The 16,535-nt window shown below is 32.8% G+C and overlaps 1 protein-coding gene across 6 annotated transcripts in view; it reads left to right on the forward strand.

Moving 5' to 3' along the window:
- The window catches only part of WDR17 (WD repeat domain 17), a 92,605-nt gene that overhangs the window by 22,675 nt on the left and 53,395 nt on the right, over positions 1 to 16,535 (forward strand). For all 6 annotated transcript variants that reach the window (XM_081047058.1, XM_081047053.1, XM_081047056.1 and 3 more), the window contains 3 exons: positions 2,824 to 2,952; positions 8,691 to 8,874; positions 12,969 to 13,199. In XM_081047058.1, coding sequence (XP_080903184.1) covers positions 2,830 to 2,952; positions 8,691 to 8,874; positions 12,969 to 13,199 — 538 coding nt within the window. In that variant the 5' untranslated portion in view covers positions 2,824 to 2,829. The remainder of the gene's footprint in view (positions 1 to 2,823; positions 2,953 to 8,690; positions 8,875 to 12,968; positions 13,200 to 16,535) is intronic.

Here is a 16,535-nt window from a genome sequence, read left to right on the forward strand (position 1 = left end):
TCGGAGAAAATTCGTTTATGCTTCTGGCACAGGGAGAAGAAAAGGAACCGTTTTTTGAAATATGCCAGAACATTTTCTTTAACAAGGCTGCCTTCAGGAAAAATTATTTTACTGAGCCTAACCTGTTAGGGTTATATCAGAGCCTAACCTATCTGAGCGAAGGGAAACGCCCAACTCCACGCTCCTCTAGCCATCCCCTCCCACCTATCAGAGAAAACTCCCAAGAATCATTGGTGAGTTTCACATTCCGTAGGCACAGATTCACCAGAAGACAGAGTCCTAATCATAAGACTAAGAATGCTTCCTCTCCCCCCACATCTTACCAACACGTTACTAAAAACCTGTTTACCACAGTTCCTTTTACCCAGTACATCATGTCCTCCTGTCAACAAAAAGTTACAATGCATACTAAAAGGCGCAAACCTCAGTTTAAAGAGGGTAAGCAATCATCAGAACCAGAGTCAGATATGGCAGGAGTGTTGGAATTATCAGACCAAGAATGTAAAAAAAAAACAACAACAACAAATCTGTGATTAATATTTTAAGGGCTTTAATGGAAGAAATAGACAATATGCAAGAACAGATGGGTAATTTAAGCAGAGAGATGGAAATTCTAAGAAAGAATCCAAAAGAAATGCTAAAGACCAGAAACACTGTAACAGAAATGAATGTCTTCAGTGAGCTCATTAGTGAATTAGACCTGGCTGAGAAAAGAATCTCTGACCTTGAGAATACGACAGTGGAAGCTTCCAAAATGAAAGCAAAGAGAAAAAAGGATGAAAAATAAAACAACAGAACATCCAAGGACTGTGGTACATCTACAAAAGGTGTACAATACATATAATAGAAATACAGAAGAGGTAGAAAGAGAAAGGAACAGAAGCAATAATTGAAGTAATAATGACTTAGCATTTCCCCAAATTGTCAGACACCAAACTAGGAAGTTTAGAGAACATCAAATAGGAATACCTAAAAGTGTACCTAGGCAAATCATATTTTAACTGCAGAAAGTCAAAGACAGAGAAAATCTTGAAAGAAGCCAGAGGAAACAACCTTACCTATAGAGGAGCAAGGATAAGAATTACATTCAACTTTTCAGAAACCATGCAAACAAGAAGAGAGTGGAGTGAAATATTTAAAGTGTTGAGAAAAATAAAACACCAGCCTAGAAATCTATACCCTGAAAACTTATCCTTTGAAAGTGAAGGAGAAATAAAGACTTTCTCAGACAAACAAAAATTTGGGAATTTGATGAGAGTAGACCTGCAAGAAATGTTCAAAGTTCTCCAGAAAAAAGGAAAATGATATAGATCAGAAACTCAGATCTACATAAACAAAGGAAGAGTATCAGGGAATGAATAAGTGATGATAAAATAAAAACTTCTATTATTCTTAATTGATCTAACAAGTAACAGTTTGTTCAAAATAAAAACAATGTATTTGATTGTGTATGCTTATGTGTATATATTATATATACACACATGCATACATATATATATGTGCTATGCATGCTTATGTATAAGTGAAATGAATGACAGCAATGATACAAGAGATTGGAAGAAAGAATTAGGAGTATTTTGTTATTAAAAGATACTGACACTACTTGAGAAGTAATGTAGTATTGTTTGAAAGTAGAGTTGGGTTAGTTATAAATGTATATAGCAAATTCTATCTCAACCACTAAAAAATTTTTAAAATGAGGTATAATTGATTGATATGCCAAGAAAGGAGAAAAATTGAATAATATAAAATAATTGAAATCACAAAAAGAAAGAAAAGCAGGAAAGACAAAAAGAGGAACAAAGAACAAGGGCAACAAAGTGAAATAGTAAAAATAGGGTAGGTATTAATCCAACTGTATCAATAATGACCTTGAATGTCAATGCTCTGAATAAATCAAGTAAAAGACATATTGTCAGAGTGGATCAAAAAACAAGACCCAACTAGATGTTGTCTACAAGAAACACATTAAATATGTACATACATATAGGTTAAAAGTAAAGGGATGGATGAAGACATACCATGCTAATTTTAGTCAAAAGTGGATATAGCTATGTTAATTTCACACAGAGCAGACTTCGGAGCAAGGCAAGTTTCGAGGAATAACTGCACCTCTGGAGTTGTTTACGGGAACATCCTCTGCCCTGCCACATAAACAGTTTATACTCAGTAGTTTCCAGCTTCCTTCTGTCCCCTCTTCACAATGAACCATATTGATAACCCAGTTTGCATACCTGTCTTGTGTACCTCAAATAGTTTTGGGAGAATATAAAGTCAGTATCAACACTAGGAGTTCTGTCATGACAGACGTCATAATCCAGTATTGGCTTACAGTGCTTTACCTTTGAATTTGTTGCCCTGAATGAATTGCCCATATTTAAAGATTGGTACATTTTACATAAAATGTATTTTTATTTTATATAAAAATCTGGAAATTTTTGTCTGATAAGTTTCATAAATCTGGCAACATGACATGGCCTTCTCCGGTGATACCAGAGCCCTTTAGATAGGACATGCACTTTCTCTTTCACTCTAGTCCCCATCACTTCTTATATGACTCCCAACCCTTGACCAAGTGTCAGCTCTCGTTTATCATTTTATAATCTCTTGCTTCCCTAATTTAAATGGCCTGCTTTGATGGCTGTAGACATTGGAGAATTTTAACTCCTGTACTTTGAAAGTATAAATTGAAATGAATAGTCTTAGTAGAAAATGTTTCCAGGGCATAAAGGTAAGGATTGAGGAAGATAGATGTAAAACAATGAAGAACAAGTTTATTGAATAATGTAAATAACTATTGTTTCTCCAAATTTATTTTTCAAGGCAAACATGTCCCAGGTAAGGCAAGTGGGACTGTTGGCTGCTGGATGTCAGCCATGGAACAAAGATGTGTGTGCTGCCAACGGAGACAGGTTTGCCTACTGTGCTACCCTGGCCATCTATATTTATCAGGTAAAACAATACTGGTGCCTTTTGATTTTTAGTTTTATCAGGTAAAATTAATATTCAATTCATAATTGTTTTTAAAATCCCAGTCACATGGAGAGCTTAATGCTTTAATTTTGTTGATGTTTATATTTAATATTTTGTTGCTATTTATATCTTCTGTTAGTTTTGTAAGTCAAGCTCTTAGAAAATGCTAATATAGTACTAAATTATTCACAAAATCTTAATTGATTTCATAGTCCTTTATGTACTGTTCATCAAAATTAATTTCTTCAAGAATTAAAGAGATTCCATTTTATGAGTGGTGAGCAAGTTTTTAATTCTTAACTATATTCCCATATAGATAGATGGAATTCATTTGTTTCAAATCTTGCTCAGTAATATTTGATATGTGAAAATTGTCTTTTCAGTTGAATAATGTGGGTGGTCCATTAGAGATCATTCATTATATTAAAAATAGTGCAGATACTGTTTTGAAATTTTCTCGGCATAAAAACTTTTATAACCACTGTTTTTCATGGCCTAGCTCCATCCCATCTCTTATCAGTTTCTATAGAGCCAATGGTTTTCTGAATTATAGAGGTGCTATAAGCATCTTAAATCCAAGTCGTCTTTCTCCTTAAACCTGGAGTCAATATTTCAGTGTCACCAGCTAACAATTCATCTAAACCACAAATGTGAGAGTTATTTTTTATTCTTCTTCTACTCATATCCTATGCCCTAGGTAACCAGAGGCAATTCTAGTATTTCCTATCTTTTACTATCTTCTTTGCATTCTTCTCACCTAAACTGTTATAATAGTCTCTTAATATTCTCTTTGCCTCTACTTTGACTCCCTCTAATTTGTACCTCAATGTAATCAGTCATCTGTAATACAAATCTAAAATTTTAAATCTTCAATTGCTCCTCACTCCCTAATGTTAACATCCAAACTTGATAGTATGACATTCTTTTGCCATCTTCCTATCTATGTTTCCCTCTCACTTTGTGCTCCTGACATACTAGGATAATTGCATTTTCTAAAATATCTTTGACTCTTTTATATCTTGCCTTTGCTTTAATTTTTCAGTTTGCCTACGTTGCCTGTCCAAAGAACGTTTTCTCATCTTTCAAATCTCAGCTAAAATGTACAAGCTCTTTCACGTTCTGCTTTTTCCTCTTTCTCTTAGTGAAGGACCTTAGAAAATGGGTTGCCTTTCTCCATGCTTCCATTTAGTAGCATGAATCTTTCTCATTTTTCAATTCTCAAGTTATTTTAATACTCTCTGGCATTTAGTAGATACTCACTAAATGTTTCTTGAATGATTTTTTGTTTTGTCTTGAAACAACAACTTACTTCAGTTAAGAGTGACAAAAAAATATTGCTTTATTCTGGAATAAAATTTCTTTTAATTACTAATAGTATTGTAGTTTATTGAAATTTTAAAAAATAATAGCATTACTCTATAAACTAGTTTTCCACAATAAAGAGTAAGATTTTATGTAGTTCATTCTTCAAGCTTGTGGAAATATCCAGCAATCAAAATGCAATTCCAGTGTAACTCTAATTTTTTCACTTCCCATCCACCCATACAGAAGACAGCAAAAAGCCCTCCAAATGCCTCCTTTTTTCTCCCATCTACCTCCTTTATACTCTGCTTGTACTACCATGCTTTCCATTCCCAAATTCCTCCTACAAAATTTGTCCCTTAGTCTTAAGTCTCTATCTTCTTGTCTCTTATGCTCTCCTGAAGAAGAGCTTATGAGGCAAGGCAAATTATTCTTCTAAGGAATAAGGAAGGTCAGAAAGTGGATGAAGATAGAACTTAATTTTTTTCATGTTTGATGTGTCTTAACTTTTATGATGACATCTTATCACTTGAATATCTAGTCAGATTGACCTGAAATTGTTAATATAAAAAACCTAACAAAAAATATGTATATCTTAATGACTGAAACAGTCTAAAAATTTCCCTGATTTAGAAAGTGAATACAGGTAAACTCAGGTGACAGTTCATTAGAGTCTGGAAAACTTTGTTTCAAAGTAGGCAGGTAGAAAATTATATTATTAAATGGTGACATTAACATTAAACTTATATAAATAAGTATTGTTTTAAATGTGATCATCTAAATTAAAGTAATTTGAAAATTATGCTATATAAATATAAAATATTACAATTATTTTTAGAGAAAATATTTATTAAAGAGCAGTGTACGTCTGATACATTGTTCAATCATGTACATCTGATAGTCTATCACATTCTGTATAATGAAACTGATGTATTAGATTTTTTCAGAACTATTAAATGATACTTATAAATGTCATAAGAATTTTTCTTTAACCATTGAATTGTTAACACACTGATATATTTTATTAACTTCTCCAAAAATAGATTTATAGTCCAACTCAATATAATGGTACAGCCTCATAATACTGAATTATAAATATAATTGGAATGTACTAATAAATTGATCCCTACAAATAGTTCAGTGTTCTATATTTTGCTTAATATACTATTTGAATAATTTGAATAGTTAGTCAGTGAAGGTCCCTGATGGGTAACATTACTTCTTCATACATTTATTGTATTTATAGACTCTTCTACTGAATTTCTAACTTAAATGTTTTTTTCTATTGGATACATTAGACACATTCACAGTATCTATCATAGGTAACTTAAATGACTGAATAATTTAAAAACTTACTAATTTCTAAATGTACAGAAAATGCATTTTATATTTAAACATGCCAACTTAAAATTATTACAGCTGCAGTATTAAGATATACAGTAGTAAGAGATACAGAAATTGTAGAAGATAAAGCCTTAGGAAATAAATAGATTATACTCAACATTTTATACGCAAAGATGTTTGCTGCAGCATTATTTGGGATAGCAAAAGTTAAAAGTTGCTTAAATTCTAAGCAATAGCATAAATGGCTCAATCTTTCAATAGCATTAACTGAATCTCTTCTATTGGCCAAGCATTACTAGGCACTAGGAATGCAACTATGAACAAACCAGGCAAACAAATTCTTCTCATGGGATTTATATTCTTAGTAAGGACAGAGGGAGAGGTCGTGAAATAAATAAGTGAAAAAAAATAATAAGTAAATGTTTCAGGAGGAAATGTGTTCTACCACGGATATAAAACAGGTAATATGTTAGTCATTGACACCAAAAACAAAGACAGCAACAATAAAAATAAACAAATTGGACAACATCATACTAAAAAGCTTCTGCACAGCAAAGAAAATCATCAACAAAACAAAGACAACCTATGATTGAGAGAAAATATTTGCAAATCATATATATCTGATAAGGGTTAATATCCAAAATACAGAATTCATACAACTCAATGGCAAAAAGAAATAATAATAAATCTAATTTTAAAATGGGCAGACGATCTGAATAGACATTTTTCCAGAGAAGACATACACATGACCAACAGGTATGTGAAAAGATGCCCAGCTTCATTCATCGTCAGAGAAATGCAAATCAAGACCACAGTGAGATATCACCTCACACCATTTGGAATGGCCATTATCCAAAAGATAAGAAATAACATATGTTGGTGAGGATCTGGAGAAAAGAGGGCCCTTGTGCACTGTTGGTGGGAATGTAAATCAGTGCAGCCACTGTGGAAAACAGTATGGAAGTTTCTCAAAAAATTAAACATAAAATACCATGTGATCCAGCAATTTCACTTCTTGGGTATTTATTTGAAGGAAATGGACACACTAACTGAAAAGATACATGCACCTCCATGTTTATTGCAGCATTATTTACAATAGCCAAGACATGGAAGCAGCCTAAGTGTTCATCGATAGATGAATGGATAAACAAACTGTAGTATACACAAGGGAATATTATTCAGCCATAAAAAGAAGGAAATCTTGCTATTTGTGACAACATGGAGGAACCTTGAGGGCTTTATGCTCAGTGGAATAAGTCAGACAGAGAAAGACAAATATTGTATGATCTTACTTATATGTAGATGATAAAACAAAAAACAAACAACAAAAAACTCAAACTCAGATGCAGAGAATAGGTTGTTGGTTGTCAGAGGCTAGAGATAGGGGATGGGGTGTAAAATGGATGAAGGTGGTCAAAGGTACAAACTTCCAGTTATACAATAAGTAAATTCTGGGGATATAATGTACATATATTGTACATACATATATTTGAAAGTTGCTAAGAGAGTACATCTTTGAAGTTCTCATCATAAGAAAATAAAGGTGTAATTGTGGTGATGGATATTAACTAGACTTATTGTGGTGATCATTTCACAATATGTACTAATATCGAATCATTATATTATATATCTGAAACTAATGTAATGTTATATGTCGATTATATGTCAATTTAAAACACGACAGACTCATGGGACAGTTTCTGGGGTATGAATTTATTTAGATACCATGTTCAGAAAACACCTCTCTAAAGAAGTGTTTTTGAACTGAGACCTAGACAGGAGAATGAATATGCATGAGCAAGTCAGTGGGGAGAGCATTCATGGCCAAGGGAACAGCACACATAGACCTGAAGCAGAAATGATTTTGCTGTATTAGGGAAACAAGAAGGTCAGTGAACAAGGAAGGACATGAGACCAAATGGTACTGGCCAGATAGCAGAGGTTCAAGATACACAGCATTGAAGGCCATGTTAGCAGTCAGGATTTTACTGCAAGTATATACTCGTAGTTAAAGAAGGATTGGTATCAGATACCCTACAAAATCTTTACAACATTATTGATTACATTCCCCAAATTATTTTTCAAAAACCCTGATATCTGATGGACACGTGTCCCATTTAGGAGACCACCTCAGGGAAGATGTAAATGCTTGATCAATGTATTGTACACCTGAAGCTGAACAATAATGAATGCCAACTATAATTTTATATATATAATGTGATGGCTCGGTGCGATGTCGGAGGGATAGTGGATGGGGGGTTGGGGGGAGGGGGGTCCACAGTGTGAGGGATATAAATGATGAGCGTCTAAGTATTACCTTGTCTTGTGCACCTGAAACTAATAAAAAAAGAAAAGAAAAGAAAAGAAAGAAAGAAAGATTGGTATAATAAACAGTTAATATAATAATGATTTGAAAAACTCTTTAATAACACTGTGAAAGGTTTGTTATGTGTTAAAGGAGAAAACCAGGTGCAACAAAATGACATATACAGTATGATCCCAAACATGTTAAAAATGATAGAAAGATTCATTATGAAGGACATGGAAAAATTAGGCTATTCCTTTGTTCACTTAGGTATAAGAACAAAACCTAATGCCCCATCCAAAACACAATAACATAAAATGGATCTAATGACAATATTGCTTTGTATATTTTGGACACCTTAATAATGTAATAATGAGTAGTTGGATTATTTAATCTAAATTTTTTTATTCAAATATAAGTGAAAAATTGCGGAAAAAATATTCCAAAACTGTTTTTTTGCCTTCATAGATATAGCTATAGAAAATATAAAAGTGAGTTATGCATATTTAAATGTACATTTATTTTTACTTGTTTTTAAAGCTAATATGTTTAAATTCAATTCTCTCATTTTTTTTTTCAAAATTAGTTTCTTTCAGCTGATTGAATACACCTAAAAGTAGTTCAAGGCTTGAAATATGTTCATATCTTGTTATTAGGTATACTAATTTTCATGTGTATAGATTTTTAAAAGTAATATGATTATTTATGGAAAGTATATTATCTAAAAAGAAGCACTGAAGTGTTTTATTTATGTATTTTCTTTTAGTTGGATCACCGTTATAATGAATTCAAACTCCATGCAATTATGTCTGAACATAAAAAAACAATTACAGCTATCTCTTGGTGTCCACATAACCCTGATCTGTTTGCAAGTGGCAGTGCTGATAACTTAGTGATCATTTGGAATGTTGCAGAACAAAAAGTCATTGCTAAACTCGACAATACAAAAGGTATATTTGTAACCGGTACTTATTTTATTGATTGAAATATTTTAATTTTTATAAGCAAAGTACTTTATTTAAATTAGCTGAGATTTTAAACTACTGGTTTTTAAACTTTCTAATGGTAATCTATGTAAGAAATACATTTCACATTATGACTCATTATTATGTGTGTGCATGTGTACAAAATTTCATGAAATACTAGGTTGGTGCAAAAGTAATTGCGGTTTTTGCAATTATTTTTAACCTTTTAAACCACAATTATTTTTGTTCCAAAGTTAATAATTATACTTGTTACACCAATCAATTAAAAACATACCAAATACCAAGAAATTTTAGTAGTATTTAAATATAATATAAAAATTTCCAAAAATTAATATAAAAATAATAATTAGACAAGATTTTCTGAATGAGACAATTGGCCTTCCCTGTTCATTACTCTGTTCCAATCTGAAACACACAAGGACAATATTATGCCAGTCGTCAGTGCTCTGCTGAGCTAGCTAGTTTCTTTCCTTTAGTTTTAATTTGGTCAAGGTAGAAAGTCCTAGTTCACACAAGTGGGTCTTAGGGTATTGAATATCACTACATTCTTTCTACCTAGTATTTTACCCCATAATAATGATGAAGTAATCATTTTTCTGTGTTAAATATCACAATCATTTCTGTGTTAAATATCACAATAATTCAATCTCTCTTTGAGCAACAAGTGTAGTTCAACTATTGATTATGGTTTTGAAAGTTACTGCTGAATACATTTCCATATTCAGTTTATTCTTTAAAAAATACTGATTATAACTTCGAGGTAGAAAACTGAGATGTGACAATCTCATTAACTTTATTTTGTTCCAAGTTTCTTTATAATATTCTTTTCAGTATGTAACAATTCATAGGCAATTATATTTAAATCTTGTGTCCAAAATAATAATAATGCCTTTTGGAACCTTTGGATATGTTGAACACATTTAGTATATTGCTTTCTTCTTGTCATTTCAAATTTAGGTCATTAGAAATGCTGAAAATGCCAGTAAAATATACCAATTTTGTTAGTAAATTTCATTTAAAAAATTTTGCCAAAGTTAATTTTTAGACTAGAAACTGTAAATTACATTCCCAAGTTTATACGTCCCATATTTTCACTTGCTACAACCAGTGAACTTCAGTATTAGTGAGAAAAACATATGTGTATTTTTAAAAATTTTTAATGGGGAATGTTGGGGAACAGTGTGTTTTTCCAGGACCCATCAGCTCCAAGTCAAGTCGTTGTTTTCAATCTAGTTGTGGAGGGCGCAGCTCACTGGCCCAACCTGCGATGTTGGTGTTATGAACACTGTGCTCTAACCAACTGAGCCACCCAGCCGTCCAAGAAAAATACTTTTAAAAGTCAAGTATTCAGGGAGTTTCATTAACAGAACAGTTTTCCTTAAGGTTTTCAATACCTTGTTGAGAAAAAGCCACATCACTTTTGGAACAAAGCTTTGTGATGTATAAACAGCAATTAATAGTCTCAATCAAGATTTTTCATGTTTTTCTGGTTATATCTGTTAGTCTACCAACCACAAGTCCTACATGTTTTTCCAGTATTATTTATAGTGATCAACAATGCATTTTCCCAATACGTTACAACCAGCTTTGTGAGATTAATTTTAAATAACTCAGTAAATATTCCTTAAAATTATTTCCATATTTTATGTGACATAACTAAAAATGTTACATAATGTCATCATTCTTCTATAGTTGTCACACAAAATCTATACTACACTATAACTACATAACATGTTATCTAAATCTTATACAAAAGTGCACATTAGACAATATTGTATTATCACCTAGTTTATCTGCTGGTTTGTCATGAAACACCACATGAATCATATCCATTAATGGTGGAAGATTTTTATTTATCAGCTGTGTGCCCCATAGCTTCCTTTGCCACTGAATATACAGTTAAATAAGAATTATATTAACACTTGTAGAATGATGAAATAATTTGGGTACAATTTTAATCAACTTTACATATTTTTTTCTCTGAAAAATTTTAAAAACCTGTCAATAAATAAGTTCCTCACACTATTTCCAAATGCCTTCTCAATTTGAAAATCAAAAGCTTTGATATTCTATTTACAAAAAAATATTATGAATATTTTTAGTCATTTTCATTTTAAATAATTGGCTTTGAAATGTCTTAGACTTTGTTTTTTTCTTTTCAGAATCCAGCTTAAGCAAAATAGAAGTTTGCATGTCAATTTTTCCTCAGCATTAGAACTTGCACATCCAGCAATTGATCTTGAACCTGCCTCTATATTTTTAGATACCTTACGTTTTTCCTAAAAATGAAAAGATATTTAAAGAAAAATGAGTGTTAATTTATTTAAATGTAAAATGTTAAAATTGTCACCAACTTGAAAAATGTCACAACGTCCTTACAGAAAAAAAAAAAAAAAGAAAACTTAACAGTAGATAATAATCCTACCTACTTATCTCAGAATCTTGTGGGAAGAATTAAATGAGTTAATATTTATAGAGCTCTTAGAAGTGCCTGCATATAATAAATCACTATAATAGTGTTTTCTAGTTTAACTATATGACCTTGTTTCCAGTCCCTTCTCTTCCTTGCTGCCTTTTTCAAAGTAAGGATTCAGAGAGCCAGCATTCTAATGGCTTTCTTCAAGTTGCTATAATGGTCTAATCCATTTAATCTGGATGGTTTAATCCAGAGTATCTTTTCTCTTATTGGGGAAATTCTACTTCTGTTCATGTACCCTAAAACCACATCAGCTTTTTTATTGACTTTATTCATATATTCATTTATTCATTCATTCAATAAATATTTATGGAGTTCCCATTATATGTCAGGCCCTAAACTAGGCCTGACACGTTAGATTTCTAGTGTCTGTCTCTTGGCACGACAGACTATTGACACAAACTGAATTTACTGTCAATAAACAACTTTATTGACTCTGTGTCTTGGTTCATATCATTTTCTCTTCCTGGGAATTATTTCTCATCCCAGATATTTAAACTGACTGTTCCTTCAAGGTATAATTCAACTCCAATTTACTTTCTAGACAGTAGCCAAATGGTTACAAACCTATCTACACATATCAAAATCATTTGCAGAACCTTGCTGAAAGTAGATTTCTGGGTCCTAATCCCATGCAGTCTGATAGGCATATTCAGTTTGATGATTCTGTTGCGGTCGATTAACGTATCTGTGTTGGGAGACACATAATCTCTCTCTTGAGCCATAAATTTACGATAACATTTATATATGTAATCAAATAGGATTTATTTGATTACAATAATAAGGGAGAGATTCACAATTAACTTTTGTATTTGTCTTATAGTTTAAAAGGGATTTTTGCATACATGATTATATTTCCTTTTCTTAACAGTCATGTGAAGTAACTGGTCAGTTATTTTAGTTATATCTATTTTTTAGATGAGGAAATAGAGGTTTAGAGAGGTAAAGTGACTAGTTTAGTTCATCTGAGGCAAAGTTAAGATTTGCATCTAAACTGATAAGACATAGATTGTACATTAATTTTATTATTATTAAATCCATATGGTAGCATTTAACTTTTCACATATTTAATCCTTATCTTCCCAATTTGTGCTTAAAATTCTTTAAAGCAGAAATTGTATCGCATACCAACTTGTATATCTAGACTGTCCAGAGCAGGTCTTACACATAAAAACTGAGTAAGAATTTATTGCTTTAATATGCAAACAGTTTTCTGAAAGAACTCTATAAATTTCTTTGAATATATGAAGCTTATGATCGCATTAATTGTTTTAAACCTAAGTAGGTACTACTTTTCCTGCCATCATGGAAGTACTCTATGTATGTTCCCTGGTAGTCTTCGGGCTTAACCTTTCAAAATCCAATTCCCAAGTAAGAAGGTAATATTTTTTGTAATAACGAACATATGCTTATATTTGAAATTGTTTTAGAAATGTACAATGCAAGTAATATTTAATGGTATGATCTTTATTACATAACGAACATATTCTTATATTTGAAATTTTTTTTGGAAATGTACAATGCAAGTAATATTTAATGGTACAGATCTCCATTACATGTATCTATATTTAATTTATTCTAGGAATACCGGCCTCCCTGAGCTGGTGCTGGAACACAGATGATGCTGTGGCTTTTGTTGCCCACAAAGGCCCACTGTTCATCTGGACCATCTCAGGACCAGACGGTGGAGTGAGTGTACACAGAGACGCTCATAACTTCTTGTCTGATATCAGTATATTCAGATGGCATACGCAGAAACGGGGGAAAGTTGTATTTGGCCATATTGATGGAAGTCTATCAATTTTTCAGCCAGGTAAGAATTTAATTAGATCTCTTCAATTTTATTTTCCAGAGCATATGTAATTTATTTACAGAACATAAAGCCAACAGTAACAAAATTTTAATTTTAAAATAATAGTTGTACAAATACTATCCAGCATTGCGTTGTTGATTCCAAATAATCATGTGAAGTAAATTTATTTGTAAGGCATTATAGTACATTGAACTCAGCTGTGCAGATTTTACTTTGATTTAACCCAAATCAGTCATTTGTCCCATATTTTTACTTTCTGAAGCCAGTTCTTTACTTCTGAACATTTACTAAGAAAATGGCCTGGATGAACAAGGAATTGACCTGGAATATATGATGACTGAGGAACACCACTCAAAAATATTTTCCCACCTTTGTGTAAAATACCATTCTGAGCTACAGCTATGCAAAGGCTTTGAATCTGGGATAGAAAGAAACAATAACTCTTTGGACTCATATTAGTTAATTAATCTGGATGAATGCAAGGGTCTGAGAAACTAGTTTATGTTTGTTTTTGAAATTTAAACAATAACAAAATATATAAGGGGAAAAAACGAAAAATTACTTGAATAGCTCTCCACTCCTAAAACAGTCCTGCTAACATTTGAGAAACGTGCTGTTAGCCATCTGTCATCTCTGTTGGTGTGTGTGACTCCTGGTTCACTAGATAGATACATGAAAGTGCTTTTTCAGGATTAAGATAACTACCATCGCAAAATGTATTACATTCAGTTTCTCTGAAATTAATAGAAGAAAAAAGAAATTGAATGGAAGAAATTGTGAAAATTCAAATATGTCTCCAGGAAATGATCTTTCTAAAGTTAAAAAAAAAAGTAAAACATTAATAGAGTAGGTCCTTTTATCTTAAATACATTTTAAATAGGATCTATTGTTTATATTTGTTAGAAAGATTAAAATAAATATGCCTATACTTCTTTACCACCTTCCTTTTCTGCTCTTTGTCTGTATCCTTTTGTTCCTTCTGGTTGTACCAATTTTACACGGGGACATTTTCATCCATTTGTTTTAGATTAGAATGGGGAGAGGTCAGTGATTGTGTTTCACTGCATTTGGATTTGTTGTCTCAAACACCTCCACCCAACGTTTCACCCTCTGCATTGGGAGCAGGTTCTGTTTTATGGTTGGTCACTAAGGCTCAGGGCTAAGCGACATAATTCACAGACTTCCTCTGTTTTGCTCTGGTGACTACCACCTCTCCCTGCGACACTCCTCATCTCTGGCGGTCTTCTCCAGTACCAGGGAGGTGTTTAGGGACAATAAAGATGTGTGTGTGTGTGTGTGTGTGTCTTCCTCTTGCCTCTCTGCTCTCTGGGGTGCATTTAGGGACACTCCCCACTTTGGCTTCTGGCTGGCTCACACCCAGAGATTTTACAAGGATCGTGACACTCTCTTTTTGAGGAATCTGTTCTGCAGAGCCCTGAAGGAAAATAATAAGGAGTGTGCCCTTATTTTGGTCTGTATTTCATTCTAGATCTTTTTCCTACTTTGTAATTCATCCTGGTGGCCATCTCCTTTAACATTGAGGAGGTCTTTCTTTTCTTGCTTTAAACCCATATGATGTTGAGACATGATATCATATCTCTAAGATATAAAACATAGAGATTTTTGTATGCTTATTTTGGCATAGAAAGATAGGGAGGAATGAAGTTCTCCTTTGCTTTTCTCTATCCTAGGTTTACATCAGGATAGAATGTATATTTCACCAGGCTAACTTCTGTGACTTCCAGAAGAGGCCATTGTTTTCTGCTAACTTAATCTTCCTGTTGTTAAACAAAGTAATTTGTGCATCTGTACCCACGTCAGCAAGGGTCATTTTTCTCGATCCACCCATGTTTTTGGTTGCAGCCCTAACAAAGTACCATAAACTGAATGGCTTAGAACAACAGAAATTTTTTTTTAAGTTTTATTGAAATATAATTGACATACATAAGTTTAAGGCATACAGCATAATGGTTTGGCTTGCATATATTATGAAATGATTACCATAGTAAGTTTAGTTAGCTAGCATCCATTATCTCTGTATAGATACAATCAAAAGAAAAAGCAAATAAAGAAAAGTAATTTTTTTCCTTATGATGAGGTGTCTAAGGATCTTCATTGTTTCACAATTCTAGAGGCCAAAAGTATGAAATCAAGTTGTCAGTCAGGGCCTCATAAGGCACAAGGGGAGAATCTGTTGCAAACCTTTCTCTGATCTCCTGGCAATTCCTTAGTTTGTGGCAGCCTAATGCCCACCCTCACATGGCATTCTCCCTGTGTGCACACATGTCTCTGTGCCGCAATTTCCCCTTTTTGTAAGGACACAATCATATTAGAGTAGGGTCTACCCTGATGATCTCAGGTTGATCATCTGCAAATACCTTATTTCCAAATAAAGTCACATTCACAGATACTGAGGGTTAGGACTTCGGCATATTTTCTGGGGACACAGTGCAGCCGAAAAGGACTCAATAAAGACTTCTTGACCTCATTTATTTCATAGGATTTTTAGCAATTCATGCCCAAAACATTATGAAAGGTACAACCTGGCTATGTGTTTTTCTTTTGCATATATGAAAAATAATGAGTCATGAAGGCAACCCTACTTTTTGAGTTTGACATTCTGATGTGAGTTTGAAATTTTGAGAGTGTTAGCATTGACACTGGTATTGTTATGTGTTTTTTTTTTACATTTCCTAAGGAGAGGTCACCCTCACCTTGTTAATGATTCATTGGCACCACAGGTGGTAACAAGATGGAATTTCTGTCCTCCAGGTTCTTGCAGGAGATTATGACCTCAAGCTCTCTGGAGGTGAAAAAGAAATATTCACAGAGGACTGCCCATAATGATGCAGTTCATCCATCATTTTAAATCAATAATTTTTAAACTGTGCTTATTAGTGAGTTTGTATATTTATGTGTGTCTATTGGGTGGGGGTGGTAGGAAGACTCAGTAGGTGTCCAGCTTGCTTTACACCTTCTCTTCCCTTTCAGTCTGAAGAGCACTTTATTCTTTATTACGTATTGGGTTTTCATATAAAAATTTCATATGTAGAGGATTCCAGGGCCCAAAATGTTGAAAAACTACTGCTTTAACTATTTCAAGAAATATTCTTAGACAAAGCTAGCTCATCAGAGAATTTATTTTTATCTTCATAGTAGAATATTTTAATTGAATTGACTTTGGTATTGTCCCAGGGATGTGCAATAATCACATTTGCATTGTTTTGTTTTAGAAATGTTGTTGGTGACATTGTTCCTATGTAATACTGCATCCCTTTCGAAAACACACAGGAGACATTTATTTCTCATCTCAGCTCTAGGAAAAGTTTTGCTTCT

This window comes from Rhinolophus hipposideros (genome assembly GCF_964194185.1).
Source record: "Rhinolophus hipposideros genome assembly, chromosome: 4".
In the NCBI taxonomy this organism is placed as follows: domain Eukaryota; kingdom Metazoa; phylum Chordata; class Mammalia; order Chiroptera; family Rhinolophidae; genus Rhinolophus; species Rhinolophus hipposideros.